Below are 20,902 nucleotides of genomic sequence, written 5' to 3'. Positions count from 1 at the left end.
AGAAAGAGCTATCAATCTGTCAATCCTTTCCGTGTCCGGGCCAGGTACAATCTGAACCCTACAGATTCAAGTACACAGTTGTTCCTTACTTAAAGGACCACTTCACCACTTTTCAACCTATCTTCATATAATAGGTCCTCACTAATAATCATGATAAAATGGCACGATTTTTTTCTACTCAGTCTGTGTCTCATAGGAGGGCTGTGGGCAGTTTAGAAACCGTCTTCCAGTGACATCATCATTAGGCAGATTTTCTTTTTTAAACACGATTTTTTTTTACAACATTTTTAGATTTTCATTATCGTGAGAACGATGGCTTCCATTTTCGCATTGCAACTTTTCAGGACTAGAAAGCCTGCAGTTTCTATTAGCTTGTATTCCCCATCGATGATGTCACTGGAAGACGGTTTCTGAACTGCCCTCCTATGAGACACAGACCGAGTAGAAAAAAAATGTGCAATTTTTTCATGATTATTAGTGAGGACCTATTATATGAAGATAGGTTGAAAAGTGGTGAAGTGGTCTTTAATAGTTAACTTTGATTTCAAATATGATGCTTTATATATAGTCCCGTTAATATTAACCTTGCAGCAATATTTTAAAAAGATGCATCATTAGTCCTCATGATAGGATTATTAAGGTCAAGCAATTTTCACTCTGATGGCTGTTATTTATCTGTTATGTGCAGAATACATTATTTTCCCTCTACAGACTACTGCATGTAGTCTCACCACGGCTGGAAACCGATCCATTCATCACGATAGATGTTGGATACACAAAATGTATACACAATGGATACACATATATTTGGGCCAAGGAGCCCAAATATATGTATTTGGCCGCTGGACACTAATCTGAAAATATATGTTGTACCAGGAACGCCCCCAGAAGCAAAGATTTGAGTTAAAAACGGGAGTGAACATTCGTTGACAGGAAAATGGGAGTGGACCAAGTAGCAGCCTGGGGGGGACCCAGGTCAACTAATTAAAGCGTTTAAGTGGTCAAGTTTCTATGAATATCCCCCCTACCTCCAAAACACCGGGTGTCAAATGGCACACAGACATTACAGATGGAGGCAATCATGGGTTCAGGAGATGATGACGAGGTAAATTACCAAGCCAAACAACAGCAAGAAAGAACAATTATCCGGTTAGTCTTTCATAGCCAGTGTGTAATACCCTCACTCAAAGCAGAATGGCATTATACACCAGGCTATACAAACCACATGCACACAAACAACCGCACATCACGCACGCACTGGAAACAATGCCTGAGTGCATTATACATATACACATACAGTACACACAGACTTGTATACAACCAAATGTCCAAAATGTCTAAGACTCTTCACACAAAATACCTGCCTGCCAGCGCTTTAGCTGAAGCACCCTAAAGACAGGAAGTGTGTCAGAATGTGTGAGACTCAGTCCCATGTGCACCGTCTATTCTCCATTCCTGTCACCATCATTGTCCCCTGAGATACAGACACACAAAGCACTGTTTCTGTCCAATTCACCGGCTGAGAGACAACCCCCGAAGATGCACACACATAGTGCTACAGTACACCATCCTCTTTTATCTCACAACATTTAGGATAGCGGGCTGAAAATCCCGTTATCCCCTCTTCTCGTCTGCTGCATATAGCTTGGAGTTGAGAAGCGGAATGCACCTGCAGCAATGAATCTACCAAAGACCTCGGATTAGACGTAACGCGATACGAGAGGATCAGCTATTACCATAATACTGCACATCAACAAAACAATGTCCCTCATTACATTTGTGTACTGTATGTGATTCAGGTAGTCAAGTGTTTCATTCCCCTTGGGGGGAAGGGGGGTCACCAAAGACAGACTTGGACAAGTGTGGCCATGTCTGTTTGGAGGTAGTCCATGTTGCACAAAATAATGATCCACCGTCTGTCTCAAAGTTCTCAATGTGATAACAGTCCAACTTGTCCAGACATTTTTCAAAATAGCAGCTCACAATACGTTGCAATGTAATTACAACGGTCAGCTATTAAACAGGGGGAGGCGGGTAAAAAGGTGGGCTCCTAGGATAAAATGTTGGGAACCAACAAGGAACATGTAATGCAATGTAATATGGAATGATAAATCGTGGCCTCAGTATCATCAGAGAGAGGGCAGGCTGGGTAATACAGTGAGCACACAGCAGCTTATGAAGATGATAATAAAGACAAGACCAAGAGCAAGCTATTGGACATGACTACTATATCTGGCCCTCAGGGATAGCATACACATACAATACAGTGTATATACATTACGCACGCACGCACGCACGCACGCACGCACGCACGCACGCACACACATACACACAGGCAATACAGCTAGATCCGCTTTTACGGCAATTTATTATGCTGCTTTGAGCCTGACAGCTCAAGTGTTGGATATTGGCTTTAATACTGTTCAAATCTTAATACTGTAACACAAGCCTGCAGTTGTACAAAGTGCTAATGCTTTAGTGTGTATGTTAAATGAGGCACTGGAATAAACAACAACATGGGTCTGTTGAAAATACAAAACACATCATACACGTGCACGCAGACCACGCACACACACACACACACACACACACACACACACACACACACACACACACACACACACACACACACACACACACACACACACACACACACACACACACACACACACACACACACACACACACACACACACACACACACACACACACACACATGAACGCACGGCGCATGCACCAACACCTTACGTGTGTTAATGGACCCGTTAAGTGGGAGCGACACTCAATGGTGATGTTGGTCGAGATGAGACAGAGGGAACACAATGCTCAGTGTGTGTGTGTGTGTGTGTGTGTGTGTGTGTGTGTGTGTGTGTGTGTGTGTGTGTGTGTGTGTGTGTGTGCGTGCTATGCGCAGGAGGGTCTCACAGTCTCACTGCATTAGGGAAACGCACACACCCAGCTATAGTCACCAGGGGACCTTCGTCAGCCTGTGATTTCAGTGTCTGGCCCTTCCCTCCCGCCTCTCCTCTGCCTCTCACTGGTGAAGTAGGTCAACCATATATAATGGAAGGGCAATGAGGAGCAAGTGTCTATGCACCCCCCCCCCCACACACACACCCCCCAAACCCACCCCGCCGTACAACAGTACCCCCGCCTCGCCTCAGCCATCCGGGCAGAGAAAGCAAGTGACGGCCCCCCCACGGACACTTCAGAGGCTGGCGGGGGGAAAGGCAAGGCACAACTAGCCACAACACGCCGACCTTCCAGCCACAACAGCCATTTGCACATTCAGGCGTGAACAGGGAAACGTCGCAAATCTCAGGTGGAAGGTGCATTCGCAATCCCACGCACACACGCTGTATGTATATATCATATACCGGTAGTCACCTCTTATCTCCATATTTTCATTATTTAATTATTACTTTTTTTTTATCATACCACAGCGTCAGTAGCAGATGTACAAGCTCGAAACGCTGGCATAAAGCGACGTGTTTTGAGCTTGCAGATCTGCTACTTTTGCTGTTTTTGAATTTGAATCCTGAAAAAAAATCCTGTTTTGAACATAATGAGGTTTCCATCCGACAGAGACGATATGCAGCATGCACAGGCGCGCGCACACCACACACACACACACACACCACACACACACACACACACACACCACACACACACACACACACACACACACACACACACACACACATGAAATTCTAATTGACGTGATTAGAAGGGATTGTCATACTGAATCCAAAAAGTGAAAACAAGATTAAGAGTCTAAAAGCTCTGCTACAGTCAGTAGCTACACCCAGAGCCTTTGGAAGAGAGAGTTCTTTGATCTCACTGTGACGCGATCACGTGGTTTATGTAGGGATCGGGCTTCATAAACACAAATTAATGGGGTACAACAACTCTGAACTATTGGTCGCCCCATGGCAAGCGTTACTTCCTTCTTGTTCTTGCTGACTCTGACAAATTCCAATTCAATTATATTGTCGTACAGTTAGGTTGTATATTTAGTGAAAGAGTCCAAATATGTTGAATGCATAAAAAGTAGCTGCAACTGTAAAATTATCAACAGCAGACAAGCTGCCTTTTGTCCTAAGGGTAGAGGAAAGGGCATGGGGTCAACACAATCTGTAGGGGTAATCCTCCAGGGAGCATACAACAATATATGAGTAATCAATCCCTATTTTGGGCACATACAGTGGGCAAAAAAATAAGAAATACCGGTAATAGCCAGTCTACAAGCTAACAACGCATCACGGTGAAACGCATTGTGAGCTTGTAGATTGGCTATTTTCACCATTTTTTGCAAGATTCCATTGTATAAAAGTATAAAATAAGTGTTTCGTCAATTCATGGATGAATTTTAGTTTTTCTTTAAATAAAAAACAACAACGCACTTCTCAATTATTTGATTAATCGAAAAAGTAATGGACAGAATATGGATAGTTGCAGCCCTCGCTACTGTGTGCCCATTGTATATTGAGATATTTCGTGTGCACGTTTGCTAGATGGTGGTGCTAGAGATAAGGCTTTCTTGGTAGCTGTGACTGTGGTGCTGAGGAGAAAGAAGAGCAGGGTTGTAGTGAAGGCTAGCCAGGAAACACCATGAAGTAGCAGCTGCTGTCACAGAATGTATGCCGTCTCTCAACCTGCTATCAGTGTCCCTGCTACCTCAGCACACACACACACACACACACACACACACACACACACACACACACACACACACACACACACACACACACACACACACACACACACACACACACACACACACACACACACACACACACACACACACACTCGAATTTATCATCTGTCATAGTAATCATATTTTTAATAGTAGCATATTATGATGCTACAATCGTTTGGTATTTTTCTAAAACAAAGACCGGTCAGATTCCGAGGAAGAAAACGTGAAAACGCCGTGTCTAGTTTGACTCCTACGCAGTCCAATGTGATGAGCATCACGCGAGTTTCCATACAGTTATGATGATACAGAAGGTCTACTGGTTACCAAGATATCTATTTCCATATTTCACAGCACAGTGAGCACACACAGGCTAATAGATGTGAACAAAGACATGCAAGACACAGACGACAGCACACATCGTGCATATCTCTCGCCGCTGTCTTTATTCTTTATCCCCTTTACCCCCTGCAGTCTCCCTCACTTCTGTAGTCTTTACTGCCTGTGACCTTTTCTCCAGTGGAAGAGGATCCTGCCCGTCTCCATCTCCCTCATGCATTAATGATCTGTGGTGAGCTGAGGGCATCTGTCTGACTCGCAGCCTGTCCGCTGCTGCACACCCACTCCCAAGGACAGACCGACGCCAGGGCCAGGGAACAGCCACATTCCCTGTCAGCCGCAGGGAAACACCGATATATAGCTTCCACTAAAGCCTGAAGTTATACATAGTTGTGCGTGGTTGTGTCTCATGGCGAAAACAGCCGATCTACAGCCTGTGAGCTTGTAGATCGCTATTTCCGTTCCAACCAATAAGTCAGACATAATAGTGATGGCTCCAGTCTGTAAACAAGAATTGATGAACATCAATGAATTACCAGCTGCCTTATTACATCTGCAGAATTGTTCTATGAAATGTAAATATCTGTGTATTTGTGTGTGTGAAAACAAATTAAAGCACTGCACAAAGCCAAAAGTCCTGCTAAAAGCATAAACATGACTTATGCTTCGCCATACGACGTGTTGCATGCTGAAAGCTGATCTGCAAGCTCAGAACGCGTCGCCACCGCAACAGGTTGTGAGCTTGTAGATCGGCTATTTTCAGCATGCGGAAAGATGCAGGCACTGCAATACTATCCACATTGGCTGAGAGGTGGGCTAGAGGCAAAAGGTGTGTGGATGTCGCAGAGAGACGAGGCAGCCATTGAGAAAGATAGGTGACTACGGCAGCCAATGAGAAGATAAGTTGCCACTGTACCAACCCAAGAGAAAGTAGTTCAGCCTGCTTCGCAGCTGGTAAAAAAGGGGAGAGCAACCCTTATTCTCAACGACTCTCCCTTTGCCAAAGCCCCAGAGCTGACGAACGTGGAGACGTGGTATAGCAGTGACGAGACGAGGCTCCAAAATCAGACTAACTATTTCCTTTCAGCAGCTCGGTTCGATAAATAAATAGTTGTGTTTCTTTTTCCTCTGCTAATTATATGCCTTTGTATGTGCTGTGTAATCTTCGGGTTCAAATGACTTTAAATTATATTTGACTAAGCTATAAACTTCACTCTCGCTTCCCCACTTCAGCCTGACAAGGGAAATGTTGCAATAATATTAGCCTTCCATCTTGTCTCTCGCTTTTCATCTGTCCCCGTGCTATTATAAAGAAGACTGCAGTAATTCTATGTTCTCCTCCCAAAACATCGAACAGAGAGAAAAAAAATCTAAAAAGGTCCTCAGTGGGACATTTTCTAAACCAGAATCTCTTCTCCTCGCTCTCGTTGGGTTCCATCACATATCTGAAACAGAGTGAATAAAACTTCACAGCGGGTGGAGAAGTTTGTGGTTTCAGAGAGGGATGATACATTCAATGGAGTTGTGTACCAGCAGTAAATGGCTGAGAGAAAGTGGGTTAGGAGGATATTAGCAGATATACAGAGCTACAGCCTTCAATAATTCTGCAAGACAGAGACCAGTCCTGAGCATGAAACAGTCTAAAATTGTACAGTAATTCTGCGTTACTTGGGTAATAGTAGGCCAACATTTTACAGTATTCAGAATTGACATGCTCTTTGATTGCTCTAGTTACACTGCATATTAATCAAATTTGTTATTCATTCATTTTGATGGAGAAAAAAAGAAAAGAGGGAGAGTAGAGCGATGTTCTCTGCTAGGGTTACTGGGATATTGCTCAGATTCATAGATCCTTAACCATACCTCATTGACTGGGGTCCCCCAGGGGTGGTCTGTACTAGTTCCCCTCCATTTCCCCTCCACACTAGGGCAGGCTATCTTGCGCCAGCCCTTACCCCTTATCCCTACTATTTGTTTGCCATTTTTTACTATTTTGAAAAACATTTTAAAATAGTTCAACTAGCCAATCTACAACGACACGTTGTAGATCACAACGACACGTTGTGAGCTTGTAGATCAGCTATTTGAACTATTACGTTTTACAACTATTACAAGGATAAGGGGTGGCGCGAGATATAGCCCTAAATCTGTTGGGGGTGAAAAAAGATGATCTACAAGCTCCCAAATTGTCTCGTTGCAATGCCTATTTTCTTATGACATGCAATAGGGCCTCTAGGCTTGATGTGGTTAAGACGTTAATAAAGAGGCACTTGGCCAGGGTTAGCCTCACACAGTGTTTGTGTTCATCCTCTTTGGTGTGTGTATCTCTCCCGGCGGTCACCTGCTGGGACTCACTCGCCAAAAGCCTTAAAGATGCATTGTGACAGCTGCAGAAACCCTCATCTGTGAGATCGGGATGAAAAGATGTCTCCTCTGCCTCCTCCCTACCCAAATATTTCATGCCCAAATATTTGACTTTGCCTGTGATCTGCAGCCCTTGAAGGATTCTTTCAGGCGACTGATCTCGATTTTCAAAGCAGGTGTTTAAAAACACTGCTGACAGAGTATAGTATATATGCTCCCCCGAAGATTATCAGAGAGCGAGAGAGAGAGAGAGAGAGAGAGAGAGAGAGAGAGAGAGAGAGAGAGAGAGAGAGAGAGAGAGAGAGAGAGAGATATGCAGAGATAAGGAAAAATGACAAGGGAAAAGTGGGCAAGAAATGAAGGGGTTTGTGTAAGCCTCTAATTATGCAGACATAACTACAGTACAGTGTGTTTTAATTTAACCTCTGTGGGCATTTCAGATCTTTGCTTATTTAGAATGTTAGACAAGGAGGTTAAATAGCATCGGATATAACATGTAACAATATCCTCAGATACCAGGGTGTCTGTCTGCCATCTCTGACAGACACCCAGTAGGGATGCCTGTCTAGTGTCTATAGACAAGTCCTTGATGTCACTGCCACACACAGATACACATACAGTATATGGCCCCCTGTTGTGAGACAGACGTCTAGTGCACAATGCACACACGCACAAGCAAACAAAATGGAACCACATAAAACCCACACTGGCAGAAAGCAAATAGTGGGATGAACTTTTCACAATCTGTTTGTGAATCTGCTGAAGAATGTTCTCCGGGAAATCAATGATCCCTGTGGCCGTCTACTCTAGATGTAATGACCTCTGTCTCAGGAGTCCATATGATTATCTTACACAATGAGCCATCACACAACTTTATCATCACACAAGTTTATCATGCTCAATGCAACAATGCACATTTGCTCCAGTGCACAATAGAATCTAGTAAATGCAAATAAGAAAACGTTTTCACTCTGAGGATTTTACTGTGTTGCTCCAGCTAATAAAGAAGATACAATCGGAACCTCAATCTGAAAATATGGTATTTATTGATTAATTCATTCACTCATTCATTTATTGTTATGTTATGGGAACGTAAAAGCTGCTGAATGCTACAGTATAGGTTGAGGTAGTATAGTGTAGATCGTTGATAGTAAACCTAAGTTATACTTTGTTGTATGCGAAGTAAAGCGGAAATAAGACAATCTACAAGCGCACAATGCGACGTGATGCAACGTGTTATGAGCTTGTAGAACTGCTTGCTATTTTTGAACATTTTTAATTTTGTGGACATTTTTATTTATTCTTTTAAGTTTTGGATTTTTTTGAAAGATTTTCGCCTGTAATGACATGCCCCAAAATAGGGATGGCCGGTTGAAAGTAGTTAATACTGGTACGTTAGAAGAGGTACCTTAGCATACCTGTCCTTCATCCACTACAGTACACAATGATTAGCACACTATTTATGCATGCACAGGAATAGATACACATACTATATGCCACCCACACACCCACACCCACACAAAAACACCTCTAAATTCAATATAGCCCCCTCTCCCTGTGTGGGGCCTCGCTGTGTGAGTGACAGACAAGCCCAGGAGACACACACCAGGGGGTAAACACAGTCTGCCTTAATAGAGGAGGTGAAAATATGTCTGCTGAGAGAGAGAAAGACAGTGCCAGACAGACATGGAAGAGACACAGACCGACTGAAAGAGCCAGACAAACAGACATGGAGACAAAGAAGAAAATGAAAGAAACCAAGAGAGCTACCAAGGGAGTGTGTGTGTGTACACACACACACACACACACACACACACACACACACACACACACACACACACACACACACACACACACACACACACACACACACACACACACACACACACACACACACACACACACACACACACACACACACACACACACACACACACACACACACACACTGTGTATGATGTGGGTCAGGCAAAAGTAGTGGAAATAGCCGATCTACAAGCTCACAGTGCATTGCAATGCGACGCGTTGCAATGAGAGTATGTTTTGCTAATTAACAAAATTGTGCTCCAATAATGGCATGCCCAAAGATAGAAAGGGGCCTGTATGTGGGTTTTAAATAAATACTTAGCCAATGAAAAGCATTAACAAGAACCTGTGACTAAATACATAATAAATAACACTGGAACCATTGAAACCCTTCTTTTTTTTTCTTCGTTTACTGAAAAGTAACTTAAAAGGTTCCCACCCAACAGCAACGATATGGAGAGGGTGGAGCATAGAGCACTTTTCCACAGGCCAGTGGTTCAGCTCGCATCACCTTGCCAAACTGTCATCGCCCCTTCCCCCTCTTTCCACATCATGATTAATGGCGTATCTGCTCATGCAAACACTAGCACCCCTGACTACACTAAACATTATCATAACTTTTCAGTTCTAATCCCCAGGACTATAAGGAGACCAAGGGAGCATTTATACCCAATGAATGCACCCTTCAATGCACAACACAAGACAACCCCAAATGCTTTGCGTTGCTATGTTTTTTGATACAATTTGAAAACAAACAAACAAACAAACAACCTACATTCAGTCGCAATCTTGGAAAGGAGACAATGGTACAATTACTAATTACTTAACCACTGACTGAGGTCTATGGATATGACGAATAGCGGAATCGCCTGATTTACAAGATCACATTGCATTTCAATTTGACACTGAGCTTGTAGTTTTGTTATTATATTATGTTCTATTTGTGTCCCTATTTCTTAAAATAGGGACACTAGGTTGAAACTGGTTTTTATTAAAAATGCAAATCATTAAAAGAAAATTAAAAAGATACTGTCTGCTCACTCCCGTGCAGTGACAAGGGAAATGTACTGCATTCTCAATACCGACATAATGCTACGGAACTTGGGCCATATCTTTCCTAACGTCTTTTTAATATAGTTGTGTAATATTCCTGCTGCTCCTCTAAACCTTCTTGCCCATCATGTGCCGTGCAGTGTGTCAACACCATCATATTAACCCATTCAGGCCTGACGTCGAAATTAAAAAAAAAAAAGTTTTCTAAATCATGACAATTTTCGGAAAGATTTGAGGCACATTTTAACGATTTTTCAAAAATAGCAGACCTACAAGTTCATAGCGCGCTACTCGGTGGCGCGCTATGAGCTTGTAGATCTGCTATTTTTCAATAGCTAAATTATAACAATGTTTAAAACACCAAAAGGGGTTCCCGCCCCAAAATGGGTTAATGGTTAATGTGGTTAAACGCTAACGTGACATGGATGCGTTCCAGGTCTCAATGGATTAAAGGCAATATAGCATGAGAGAGGCCTAGTAGCTTCATATCAGCCCTCTATCCCCACAGGATCCATTACTGTTTATAGGACTGTACATTAGCCTCTCAGCGATGCCATTATCTCCTCCACGCTGGAGAGAACACACTGCACAATGCCTTCTATAAACAGGACCGTTCACTATGCAGATGCCCAAACAAAACCACGCACAACAATGAATGTCAATGTACACACACACACACACGCGCTGGGGGATGTTGTTGTCGATGAATGTGCACAAATGCGCCTAGGGTACTTGTGTTTGCGTTACTGTAATTGTAAATGAATCAATATGTTAGGACAGAAATTTTATAAAATGCAATTGTTTTACAATTATTAACCCTAACCCCGAGTTAGGGTTAATTGTGTGCCAGTGTCTCACGGCCAAAAAAGTGTTGCGCAAATAACCCCAATCCCTGAATCCTTTCCTAAATGTAAGCCGAACCCTAAAACACGTTTGATAATTTATCACATTCTACTGTACCTCACAACAAGTATAGTAATAAGTACACATCCCTGCGCGCACGCACGCGCACACGCACACGCACACACACACACACACACACACACACACACACACACACACACACACACACACACACACACACACACACACACACACACAAACACACATCCCCACCTCATTCAGCGGTTCTCTAGAGGTGTGAAGTGAAGTGGGCTCCAATGTGTTGTGCAGTAAAAATGCAATTTAGATGTGTGGCCTTTCCAGACGGCCTGTAGAGATGTGTGCTTCATTGGAGGGTTCTGTATGGCCGTGTGTGTGTGTGTGTGTGTGTGTGTGTGTGTGTGTGTGTGTGTGTGTGTGTGTGTGTGTGTGTGTGTGTGTGTGTGTGTGAGTGTGTGTGTGTGTGTTCGGGGGGGGATGGGTGAGGGGGGGGGTGCCTTCGTTTTGAGGTTCGGGTGAGGGTTTCCATGACTGCAATCAGGGGAGGCAGAGAGGGGTTGCACTGCTCCAGGGCACACTGTGTTACAACTGCCCTTTTTTCTGTGGATTGCCCCATTGACCAGCTGGAGTGAGTGAGTGAGTGAGTGAGTGAGTGAGTGAGTGAGTGAGTGAGTGAGTGAGTGAGTGAGTGAGGCGGGACTAAGATAGGGTGGCAATATTTTCAAATACCGTACCCAAATACTCAAGGAGGTGGTACCCCTCTATGGGATACCCCCAGGGGCAAAAACTAAGGATGTTTCCCTCTCCTTTTAATTTACAGAACGGGTTCCCAGATTGCAATTACCCAAACCAGGACCATTGACCATTCATTTAGCTCTATTTCAAATGTAGCAAAAACAGCCAGTCACAATGTGATGTGGCGAGAGCCTGTAGGTTTTCGCAATTTTTTTCACTATTTTTTGCAGTATTCTCATCAGGATGGGGGACAATTATTTATTTAATAGCTTACCACACCTGACGGCACCTTTCCACAGAACACAACATGATAAACATCTATATAAGAGCACAAAACAGGACAGTGTTTCACATAAATCCGTTGGGACACGGGACACCCTCCTTGAAGCGGGACAATCCCAATCAAACCGAGGTGTCTGGTCACTTTGGGGTGTCAGAAAGAACGAACCTAAAGGAAGCAGGAGGGAACATGAAATGAACAGAACAGAGCAGAGGGGGAAGGGGCAGAAAAGCGAAGACAGGAGGATTCTCTGGAAACATACTAAATAAATCTGCATAAATCCTGCTCGCTTCGGCTCACAGAGACAGCATTACGTTGGTGAGAAGCAGCGCTTAAGAAGAAAAGCAGCATCTACTGTATAATGTTCCCTATTCAGGGACAGAAATAGTACGCACGGGGAGTAAAATGTGCATTTAAAAGCTTTTCAGAATTGTCACAGCACCATATTTCACCACTGCGTGAGCAAAGAACTCATTTCATTCCAAGACAGTAAACACAGTCCCAGCCAAAATATCTCAACATAAGCTTTTCAAGGGAAATCTTTTTAACTAACTTTTGTTGACTGTATTTACCCGAATGGTGCAGAGGTAATGTATTTTATCACGGTATGTTAGTGTAAATGTGGGTGTTAATATACTAGTGGTATTCTGACTGGTGCTAAAGCTGTAGTGCAAGGGGATTATGTAGGGTGTTGACTGCCACAATGTGGCCAAAAGTGGTAGCGCTTGGGTGCCAGGTGGATACAGGTAGCTCTTACTATGACGCACTCCCGTTTTTTCGCTAGCTAAAATGCATGTAGCAAAAGCGCAAATGCTAGCCTTAGCGTTGTCTCATCGAAAATCTGAAATGAGACCTGAACCCCGCCGATCTGATCATCACCACGAACAGCGCCGTAGTTTCAGAGGAAACAACATTCAAAGTTGGCTGTTAAATCATAAAGTAAATGGATGCGTGCACGCAACAGGTCGGGAGGGGCTGAGAAAGGTGCTGCCTAGCAAAACAGGCCAGTGCTAGAAATTGCTTTTTAGCGGGGCCGTTTTATATCGATAAAGTAGAGAAATTGACGGAGAATTCTGATAAAGGCAGACAACGGTTGGATTTTAATTGACGGAATACTCCGTCAAAGACATCAAATGTGTTTAAAATCCCAACCATGTTCATGCACATCAAACTGTATACACACCATACTGTAGATATTTTCATCAGGATGGCAGACAATTATTTTAGTGCTTAGAACCCTAATGACCACACCTTTCAACACCATGGATGGCAGTTAGATAATAGAGAGTGCAGGGACAGAACATGACAAGTATATTAACTGGAAGCAAGTATATTATTATTATTATAATTGTGGACAATTTGGTAGTGACTGTTGTACACCGGGTCATCCTGGACAAGCCACTGTGGCAAGGGTTACGTGACATCTACTTCACCTGAGCTCAGGTGACAATCCAGGCTACAACTGTAGTATGTGCCGACGGCTAATAAGGCCTCAGAAATGCAGCGATGACATTCTGCAAGAGACACGCCGGTAGTTGAGCTGCAGTGCTGCACTCAACACACTACTTCCCCATGCATAATGTGCGCACCTCTGCAATCTGCTATGACGAAGTGGTCCATACTTGACAAACTGCTTTCAGTTGAGGGAACGGAGGATGAGACATGCATTTATTCATAGAATTTCTTTTTTTTTTTTTTTAAATGGGGGGGGGGGGGGGGGGAGGAAATCATTTAGCTTTACCCCTAAAGTGAAAACGCCAGCGGTTATTTTGTTCCAGAAAAATATATATATTTTTTTTAAAGAAACATTTTCTTTCATCGCTCAGATGTTTATTTGAAATTTTGAAATTTTAAATCAGGTGCAATCAGGTTACTTTGTAATTAACTATAAAGTCCAGGTTCCGTCATCTAGCGACTAAAATCTTTCTTTACAGCTTCAGGCATAAAAAAAAAAAAAAACATTTCGGCTGACATTATAAATATAATGTCAGAAAATCGTTTAAATTGGTCCTCTTTTGGAGAGACATTATGCACTCAGCATAATGTCGTGAGCCATTCTACAGACCCAATAATGTGTTCACCCACCAACCAACAACAAAGCCTTGAGGTCGCGACCTTCACAGAAGCCCCCGGGCGTCATCACACAGGGTCAGGTAAGAGGTTAAGGAGGAACTCACCTCCCATCAGCCCACAGCTACATGACAGGTCCATTGCCGGGGCAGTCCCACGCTTCAGTACACACTCCTTCGTTTGCGAAGATAGCGGATATACAAGCTCCCAAGACGTCGCGATGCGACGCCTTGTGAGCTTGTAGATCCACTATCTTTGGCCCCACGACACCGACGTACGACGTAAGTATATGAATTGGGCTTTATTACAGGCAAGGCAGGCTGCCAGCCAGGTGTTCCTTTAATACATCCACAGTCTCATCCTCAATCATCCTGATTGTTTCTTCCGCTGAAGTGGGCCCGCTGAGCGGGCCTCTTGAAACGAGGCAGCGTGCGCTGCTGCAAACTTTGCCAGCCCCCAGCCGTGAAAAGGGCTTACTCGAGGCGTGTGAAATCAGGAAATCACTCTGGAAATCTACAACGGCGACGGCAATAACAACTTTATATCTTTCCTCGGCGTTGGCGGATGATGCATACTGGGGAGTGAGAAACGCTGTGACTGATTGGGCTCGTCCTAATGTGCGTAGTTAGTAGAGCTCTGTGCCGACTTCACGAAGCTCATCAGACAAACAAGAGGCACATTAACAAACAAAATAGTTGACAATTTGTCATCTTTGAAGCCCTCTGTTCCTTTGATTAGATGATCACAAGACACACACAGAGCTCAAATGCAGCGCTACAGTGGGGTGGGGCTTCCTGGAAATACTCTATACTTTGCATCAGCCTTTAGATGCTCTTTTAGATCTCCAAAGAGAAACACAATCACTCATCCGATTTTACTTTTTTCTTTTTTTAAACTGAACTTGTAATGCTAACTAACTCAGGGGTTCTCAACCCGTGGGTCGCGACCCCTCGGGGGGTCGCCAAAATATTTTAGGGGGTCCCCAAATTATTTTCAAAAAAAAAAAAAAAATTGTATAAATTGTATTTTCACGATTTTTCAAAAATAGCAGACCTACAAGCTCGTAGCGCGCCACTCGGTGGCGCGCTATGAGCTTGTAGATCTGCTATTTTTAAATAGCTAAATTATAACAATGCTTAAAACACCAAAAGGGGTTCCCGCCCAAAATGGTTTAAGGTTATTGTAGCAGTCAATTTATATTGGGGGTCGGGAGGGGGCGGGGCGGGGGTCCCGAGACGTTGCCAAAGCATTTTCGGGGGTCCCCGGCCAAAAACATTGAGAACCCCTGAACTAACTAACTACAGTACCACCTGGTACAGGTTTGTAAATCACCACTGCTATGTAAATAAACAGTCTAATTGTTTATGGGTGTTTTTATAGTAAATCTTATTTCTGCTTTCCCTCTGGTTGCCAGAGAGGCAGACATGAGGAATGTGAGGTGATGCTTATGTGTCAGTCATGCTGCTCCAAGAGAAGGCACAGGACACGACTAGGGGTCAGGGGTTAAAGCCATTACGAGCTGGGTGGCTCCTTTTTCTGACCTTTAGCCTTCACTCTATTACACTCTGCCTGTCTGTCTTCTCTCCTCAGAACTCCAAGATACAATTGACCACCTATATACTTTGTTGACCGTCCCTCTGGTGTCTGTACCTGGTCCCTTCCTTTTCCCCACTACACCAAATCTCTGCTGAAAATAGAGTTGCAACGCGTTTGTGAACTTTTGGATCGGCAATTTTACAGAATGTTTGCCTATTTGTGTAGAATGTTCAACTACAGCATATAATATATGCAAAGTGCTTTAAAATGTGCATTACATTCACCCATTCACACACAGACGGCAGAGGCAAGGAACCATCTCCATCAGGAGCATTTAGAGCTCTTTCTTAAATATACTTGGATAAAAGGGCAAATGCAAGTGAAATATTCTCCCTTAGTTCCTTCCCAACGAGTCCCGACTCCCACCACCAACATACATAGTGAATTGGGTGATCAAACCCCTCTCATCCCTGGCTACCGCCGATGGCGCAATACACACCACATGCCCAAAATAAATGTCAGGCACATACGCTAATCAATTGTAGCCTGACACACAGTCTGAATTTTCATTTCATTTCACTTCATTATTCAGACTGAAAGCCCTTCCCATGGCAGCAGTTTCTGGGATGGGCGTTGCCAAAGCGGCAGTCTTTGCCAATTGGTTCACACCAACCAATCAAAATAGTAGCAAAGCAGGTGACGTCGTTCAATCATTGTGGCTAACCCGGTTGCTAACCAAACAAACAGTCAACGAGCACTACTAGCTTGTAAACAAAAACGGTAAAATACGTCTGATGATGTTTCTATAAACCTGTGGTTTCTGTAAAGAAACTAGTTATCATAGGGCGATTTAATAGCCAGATTGATTCGGTACCACAGTGGGGGCAGCCATGTTTGTTGTTTGACGTCATCGAGTTGAAACAACGCTGATGGCCAGCTGCTGCAAGCATTTTTTCGTCCGAGACTAACACTGCCATAGACCCGAGTCACCACACCTGAATCGCCAGAACATCTTTTTTTAATGGGCGTGGCTAGCGATTCAGGGCTGGAGCCAGGCTAAATCAATGGCCCAATTGCCTGACAAGGGCACAGCCGCCCTTAATTACACTACTGTCATCTCTCCTTCGTATGCATTGTGAAATCCTCTCTCCTGCACTGTCTTCAGCTTCTCTCTCATCTCTCCGTCTTCCATGATACTACAGTTGCCATCCTGTTCTTCTATTTTTTATGAGAGGGGGGACCTGGAGGTCTAACCCCGGTGCACTCACATGCCCCAGCCTCGCGGTTTAATATTTCATGGAGATGTGCAGTAACACCGACAAAACACGCGGCCGCGCGCACGTGTGTGTGCGTGCACTCAGAGTCACAATATGCCCATAGGGCAGGCGTGCCGTAGCGCTGTGAGCTGGCGGTGAGAACAGGTGTTGCTGCTGGTGATTGCTAATTGAACTGGTCCACGGGTCAATGAATGTTCCTGTTTCCCCCTGTGCAGCAGTATAGAGACATCCTGGCAGAGAGGAGCCATATACTGGATCACCGGATGGTCCCTCTATATCAGAGAGGAGCCATATACTGGATCACCGGATGGTCCCTCTATATCAGAGGAGCCATATACTGGATCACCGGATGGTCCCTCTATATCAGAGGAGCCATATACTGGATCACCGGATGGTCCCTCTATATCAGAGGAGCCATATACTGGATCACCGGATGGTCCCTCTATATCAGAGGAGCCATATACTGGATCACCGGATGGTCCCTCTATATCAGAGGAGCCATATACTGGATCACCGGATGGTCCCTCTATATCAGAGGAGCCATATACTGGATCACCGGATGGTCCCTCTATATCAGAGGAGCCATATACTGGATCACCGGATGGTCCCTCTATATCAGAGGAGCCATATACTGGATCACCGGATGGTCCCTCTATATCAGAGGAGCCATATACTGGATCACCGGATGGTCCCTCTATATCAGTGGTTCTCAAACGTTTTCATGTCAAGGACCCCGAAATTAATGTGAATTTGGCCACGGACCTCCATCTGAAAAGATTTCGTGCCAAGGACCCGATACAAGATTTGTGGTCCATTTGTACACTCTCAGAGCTACCGCCACATCAGTGCCCATTTGGTTCCTACTATCCATCATTTATCTGGGGACCCCCTGGAACAATTTACAATTTAGGAATTTAGCAGACGCTCTTAATCCAGAGCGATTTACATTAGGCAAGAACAAAAGCATGGGAATACATCACATATATAAAATGCATTTATCATGAAACATGCGTAAGCTAAGAACGTAACTAGAACATATCTATATAATGACACTATACATATAAACTATACATATATACTATACTATGCTATACATATGTATGTATATATGTGCTATGACTACATACAATGCAATTATTGTGCTGTCTACATGACATGCTATAAATCGGCGGAAGATTGGGAGTGATGCTGGAGTGATTGCAACGGGGAGTGCATTCCACAGTTTTGGGGCCAGAAGGGAGAAGAGTTTGGGACGTGTGGAGCGTTGTCCCGGCGTTTTTAGTGAGGGTACTTCCAGCTTTCCTGCGTTGGCTGATCTGAGTGCGCGGGAGGGTTTGTAGGGTTCAATCATGCTTGCAAGATATGGGGGAGCCATACCTTTGGTTGCTTTGAATGCCAGCATCAGAGTTTTGTATTCTGTGCGGGCAGCGACCGGGAGCCAGTGCAGGGAACTGGGGGTCCCCAGACTCTACTTTGAGAACCACTGCTCTATATCCCTCTGTAAAGCTACCAAATACCACTGGGGGTAGAGGTACTCGCTCGGTTACAAATAAAAAGCCTGCATTCAAAAATGTTTGAGTAAAAAAATAATAAAAGTCTTTGCATCAAGTATACTTTAAGTACCAAAAGTACAAGTACTCAAAAACCCGAAAAGCACTTGAAAATAGCAGATCTACAAGCACACGATGTAACTAAGTACTTAGTTACTTTCCACCACTGCAGACTAGACAACTCACAGGTATTAACCCATTTTGGGGCGGGAACCCCTTTTGGTGTTAGCATTATGTTATGCTTTAGCTATTGAAAAATAGCAGATCTACAAGCTCATAGCGCGCCACCGAGTGGCGCGCTACGAGCTTGTAGGCCTGCTATTTTTTTTAAATCGAAGAACGACTGACATAGAAACATAGCTTTTTCAGAAAACTGTCAGGATGTAGAAGACATTTTTAGAATCTGATCTCAGGTCAAAATGGGTTAAACTCTGAGCTGTGTGGAAACTACTGTATGGATTACCTAGGGCTTGTTTCAGCTGAGTTGTGAGCAGCAGACAGGGATGTTCTGTAGAACAATGCTGTGGCTGAGCTGCCTCTGTGCTTCTTCTCAACAACCATGCACATTATTTTGTACAAACGGCAGTCCCTAAGATTGATGTCCTACCCGGGATTCAAACATGGAGCTTCGCTTGCAAGTGCCAAAATGTCTACTGCTGAGCTTAGACGGAAAGGGAGATATTACGTAGGGATGCACGGTATAATCGGTAGCATAATCGGAGTCGGATCGGTCTCAAAATAATCCCGACTATTTAATCGGTTTTCACCAGCAAAAATATATATGAAAAAAACGTGTGAAGTGAGGGGCGCTCTTATCATCATACATTATCATACTAGAATATCATCTCGTTCCGGCCAATCACAATTTGCGTCCTCACCTTCGTCATCAATGTTTGTGTTACGCAATGTTTGTGTTTACACTATGACGTAACATTTGACGTAATTTGACTATGACGTAAAATTCTCCATTCATTGTCAATGGGAATATAAGTTTGTGTAGGACAAAGTTTGTGGACACACACTAAAAGCTGGACATGGGAGGGTCCCTCAAAAATGTAAAAAATCATCAATGAGTTCAATATAAATCAAAAGTGTCTAGTACCTCTGGTCTAGAACAAAAGCCAAATCAAATATGATGCATTTTTCTACATTTAATTTGTGTACTCATCTCATTCAGTAGTCATTCAGTTGTGACAACAGACACTTGGAAAAGAGAATAGGCTATTTATTGAATGATTGAATACTTTATTAACAGGCTTTCCATTGTGGTCCTCGGAATCGGTCAGAATCGGTATCGGCAGATATGACCCTGCAAATAATCGGATATCTGATATGGGTCATAATTTCATAATCGTGCACCCCTACTATTACGCTTTGAAGGTAGGACCACTACTGGATGTCTAAATTGCCCAATAGAAGAGCAGGACAACCACCTCTAGGCACCACAGTCGTAAATGGTGCATTTAGCACGTTTATCCAAGGTGCTTCTACTGTACATAGATTGTGCATTACATTCACATTCACACACACATTCACACACCGATGGCGGGTTGCTCAAGGACAGTTCGACACTAACTCTGGGAACTGGGAATCTCACAGTTGCCATCCGGACGCTCGACCGGCCACTCTATCCCTGAGCGACTGCCACTCCTGAGCCACTGCCGCCCAATAAGTTAGGGGTGGCAGTGACTGTGGAGGTTGGGAATCAGAAGGAAACCTGGTGTCGATGTCCGGCTCCGCCTGGCTTAGCGTCAAAGTGTCCTTGAGCAAGATACCGAACCCCTAACTGCTACTGATGAGCATTTTTGGAACCTTGCATGGTTTCCCCTGCAGTCAGTTTGTGTGAATTAATGGCTATAAATGTCAAGCACGTTGGAGAAAGATGCTGTATAAATGCACCATTTACTCAAAAGAAAGTCATGGATTGCAGCTTTCATTTCATGTTCACACTGGCTGACCTGCAGGACGTGAATCATGTTTCTATTCCACTATTGAAGAATGTAGATTGTGTGCAGGTATATTATACAGTGCACGTGCCTGCACCACCTATAGCTAGCAATGCCACTGAATAGACCCATTATAGAGGAGAATGTGAAGCCTTTGAGACACGTTATAATGTAATGAGAAAGTGCACTTGATGCAGAGTGACAAATGGTGTGTAAGGGCCTCATTCAGTTTTCTACTTGAGCCTGCACAGGAAGCAGGAGGGTCATGCAAGCCAATTCCTACCGCTCGTTACATTAGTAATCAGCTCATCATTCTATCCTCTACAACAGTAACTCTCAACCTTTTCAATTTCACGGAACCTAGTTTG

General features: G+C 43.8%; 1 protein-coding gene across 2 annotated transcripts in view; it reads right to left on the bottom strand.

Annotated features, from left to right (window-relative positions):
* The window catches only part of unc5cb (unc-5 netrin receptor Cb), a 194,898-nt gene that overhangs the window by 107,906 nt on the left and 66,090 nt on the right, over positions 1-20,902 (bottom strand). The window contains exon 2 of one of the 2 annotated variants that reach the window (XM_079524910.1): positions 19,833-19,897. The exons of the other annotated variant lie outside the window; for it this stretch is intronic. Within the exon in view, the coding sequence (XP_079381036.1) occupies position 19,833 (1 nt within the window). The 5' untranslated portion in view covers positions 19,834-19,897. The remainder of the gene's footprint in view (positions 1-19,832; positions 19,898-20,902) is intronic. 2 annotated transcript variants of the gene reach the window in all.

Source organism: Electrona antarctica (assembly GCF_951216825.1).
Source record: "Electrona antarctica genome assembly, chromosome: 16".
NCBI lineage: Eukaryota > Metazoa > Chordata > Actinopteri > Myctophiformes > Myctophidae > Electrona > Electrona antarctica.
This window is presented reverse-complemented; position numbering and strand designations above follow the sequence as displayed.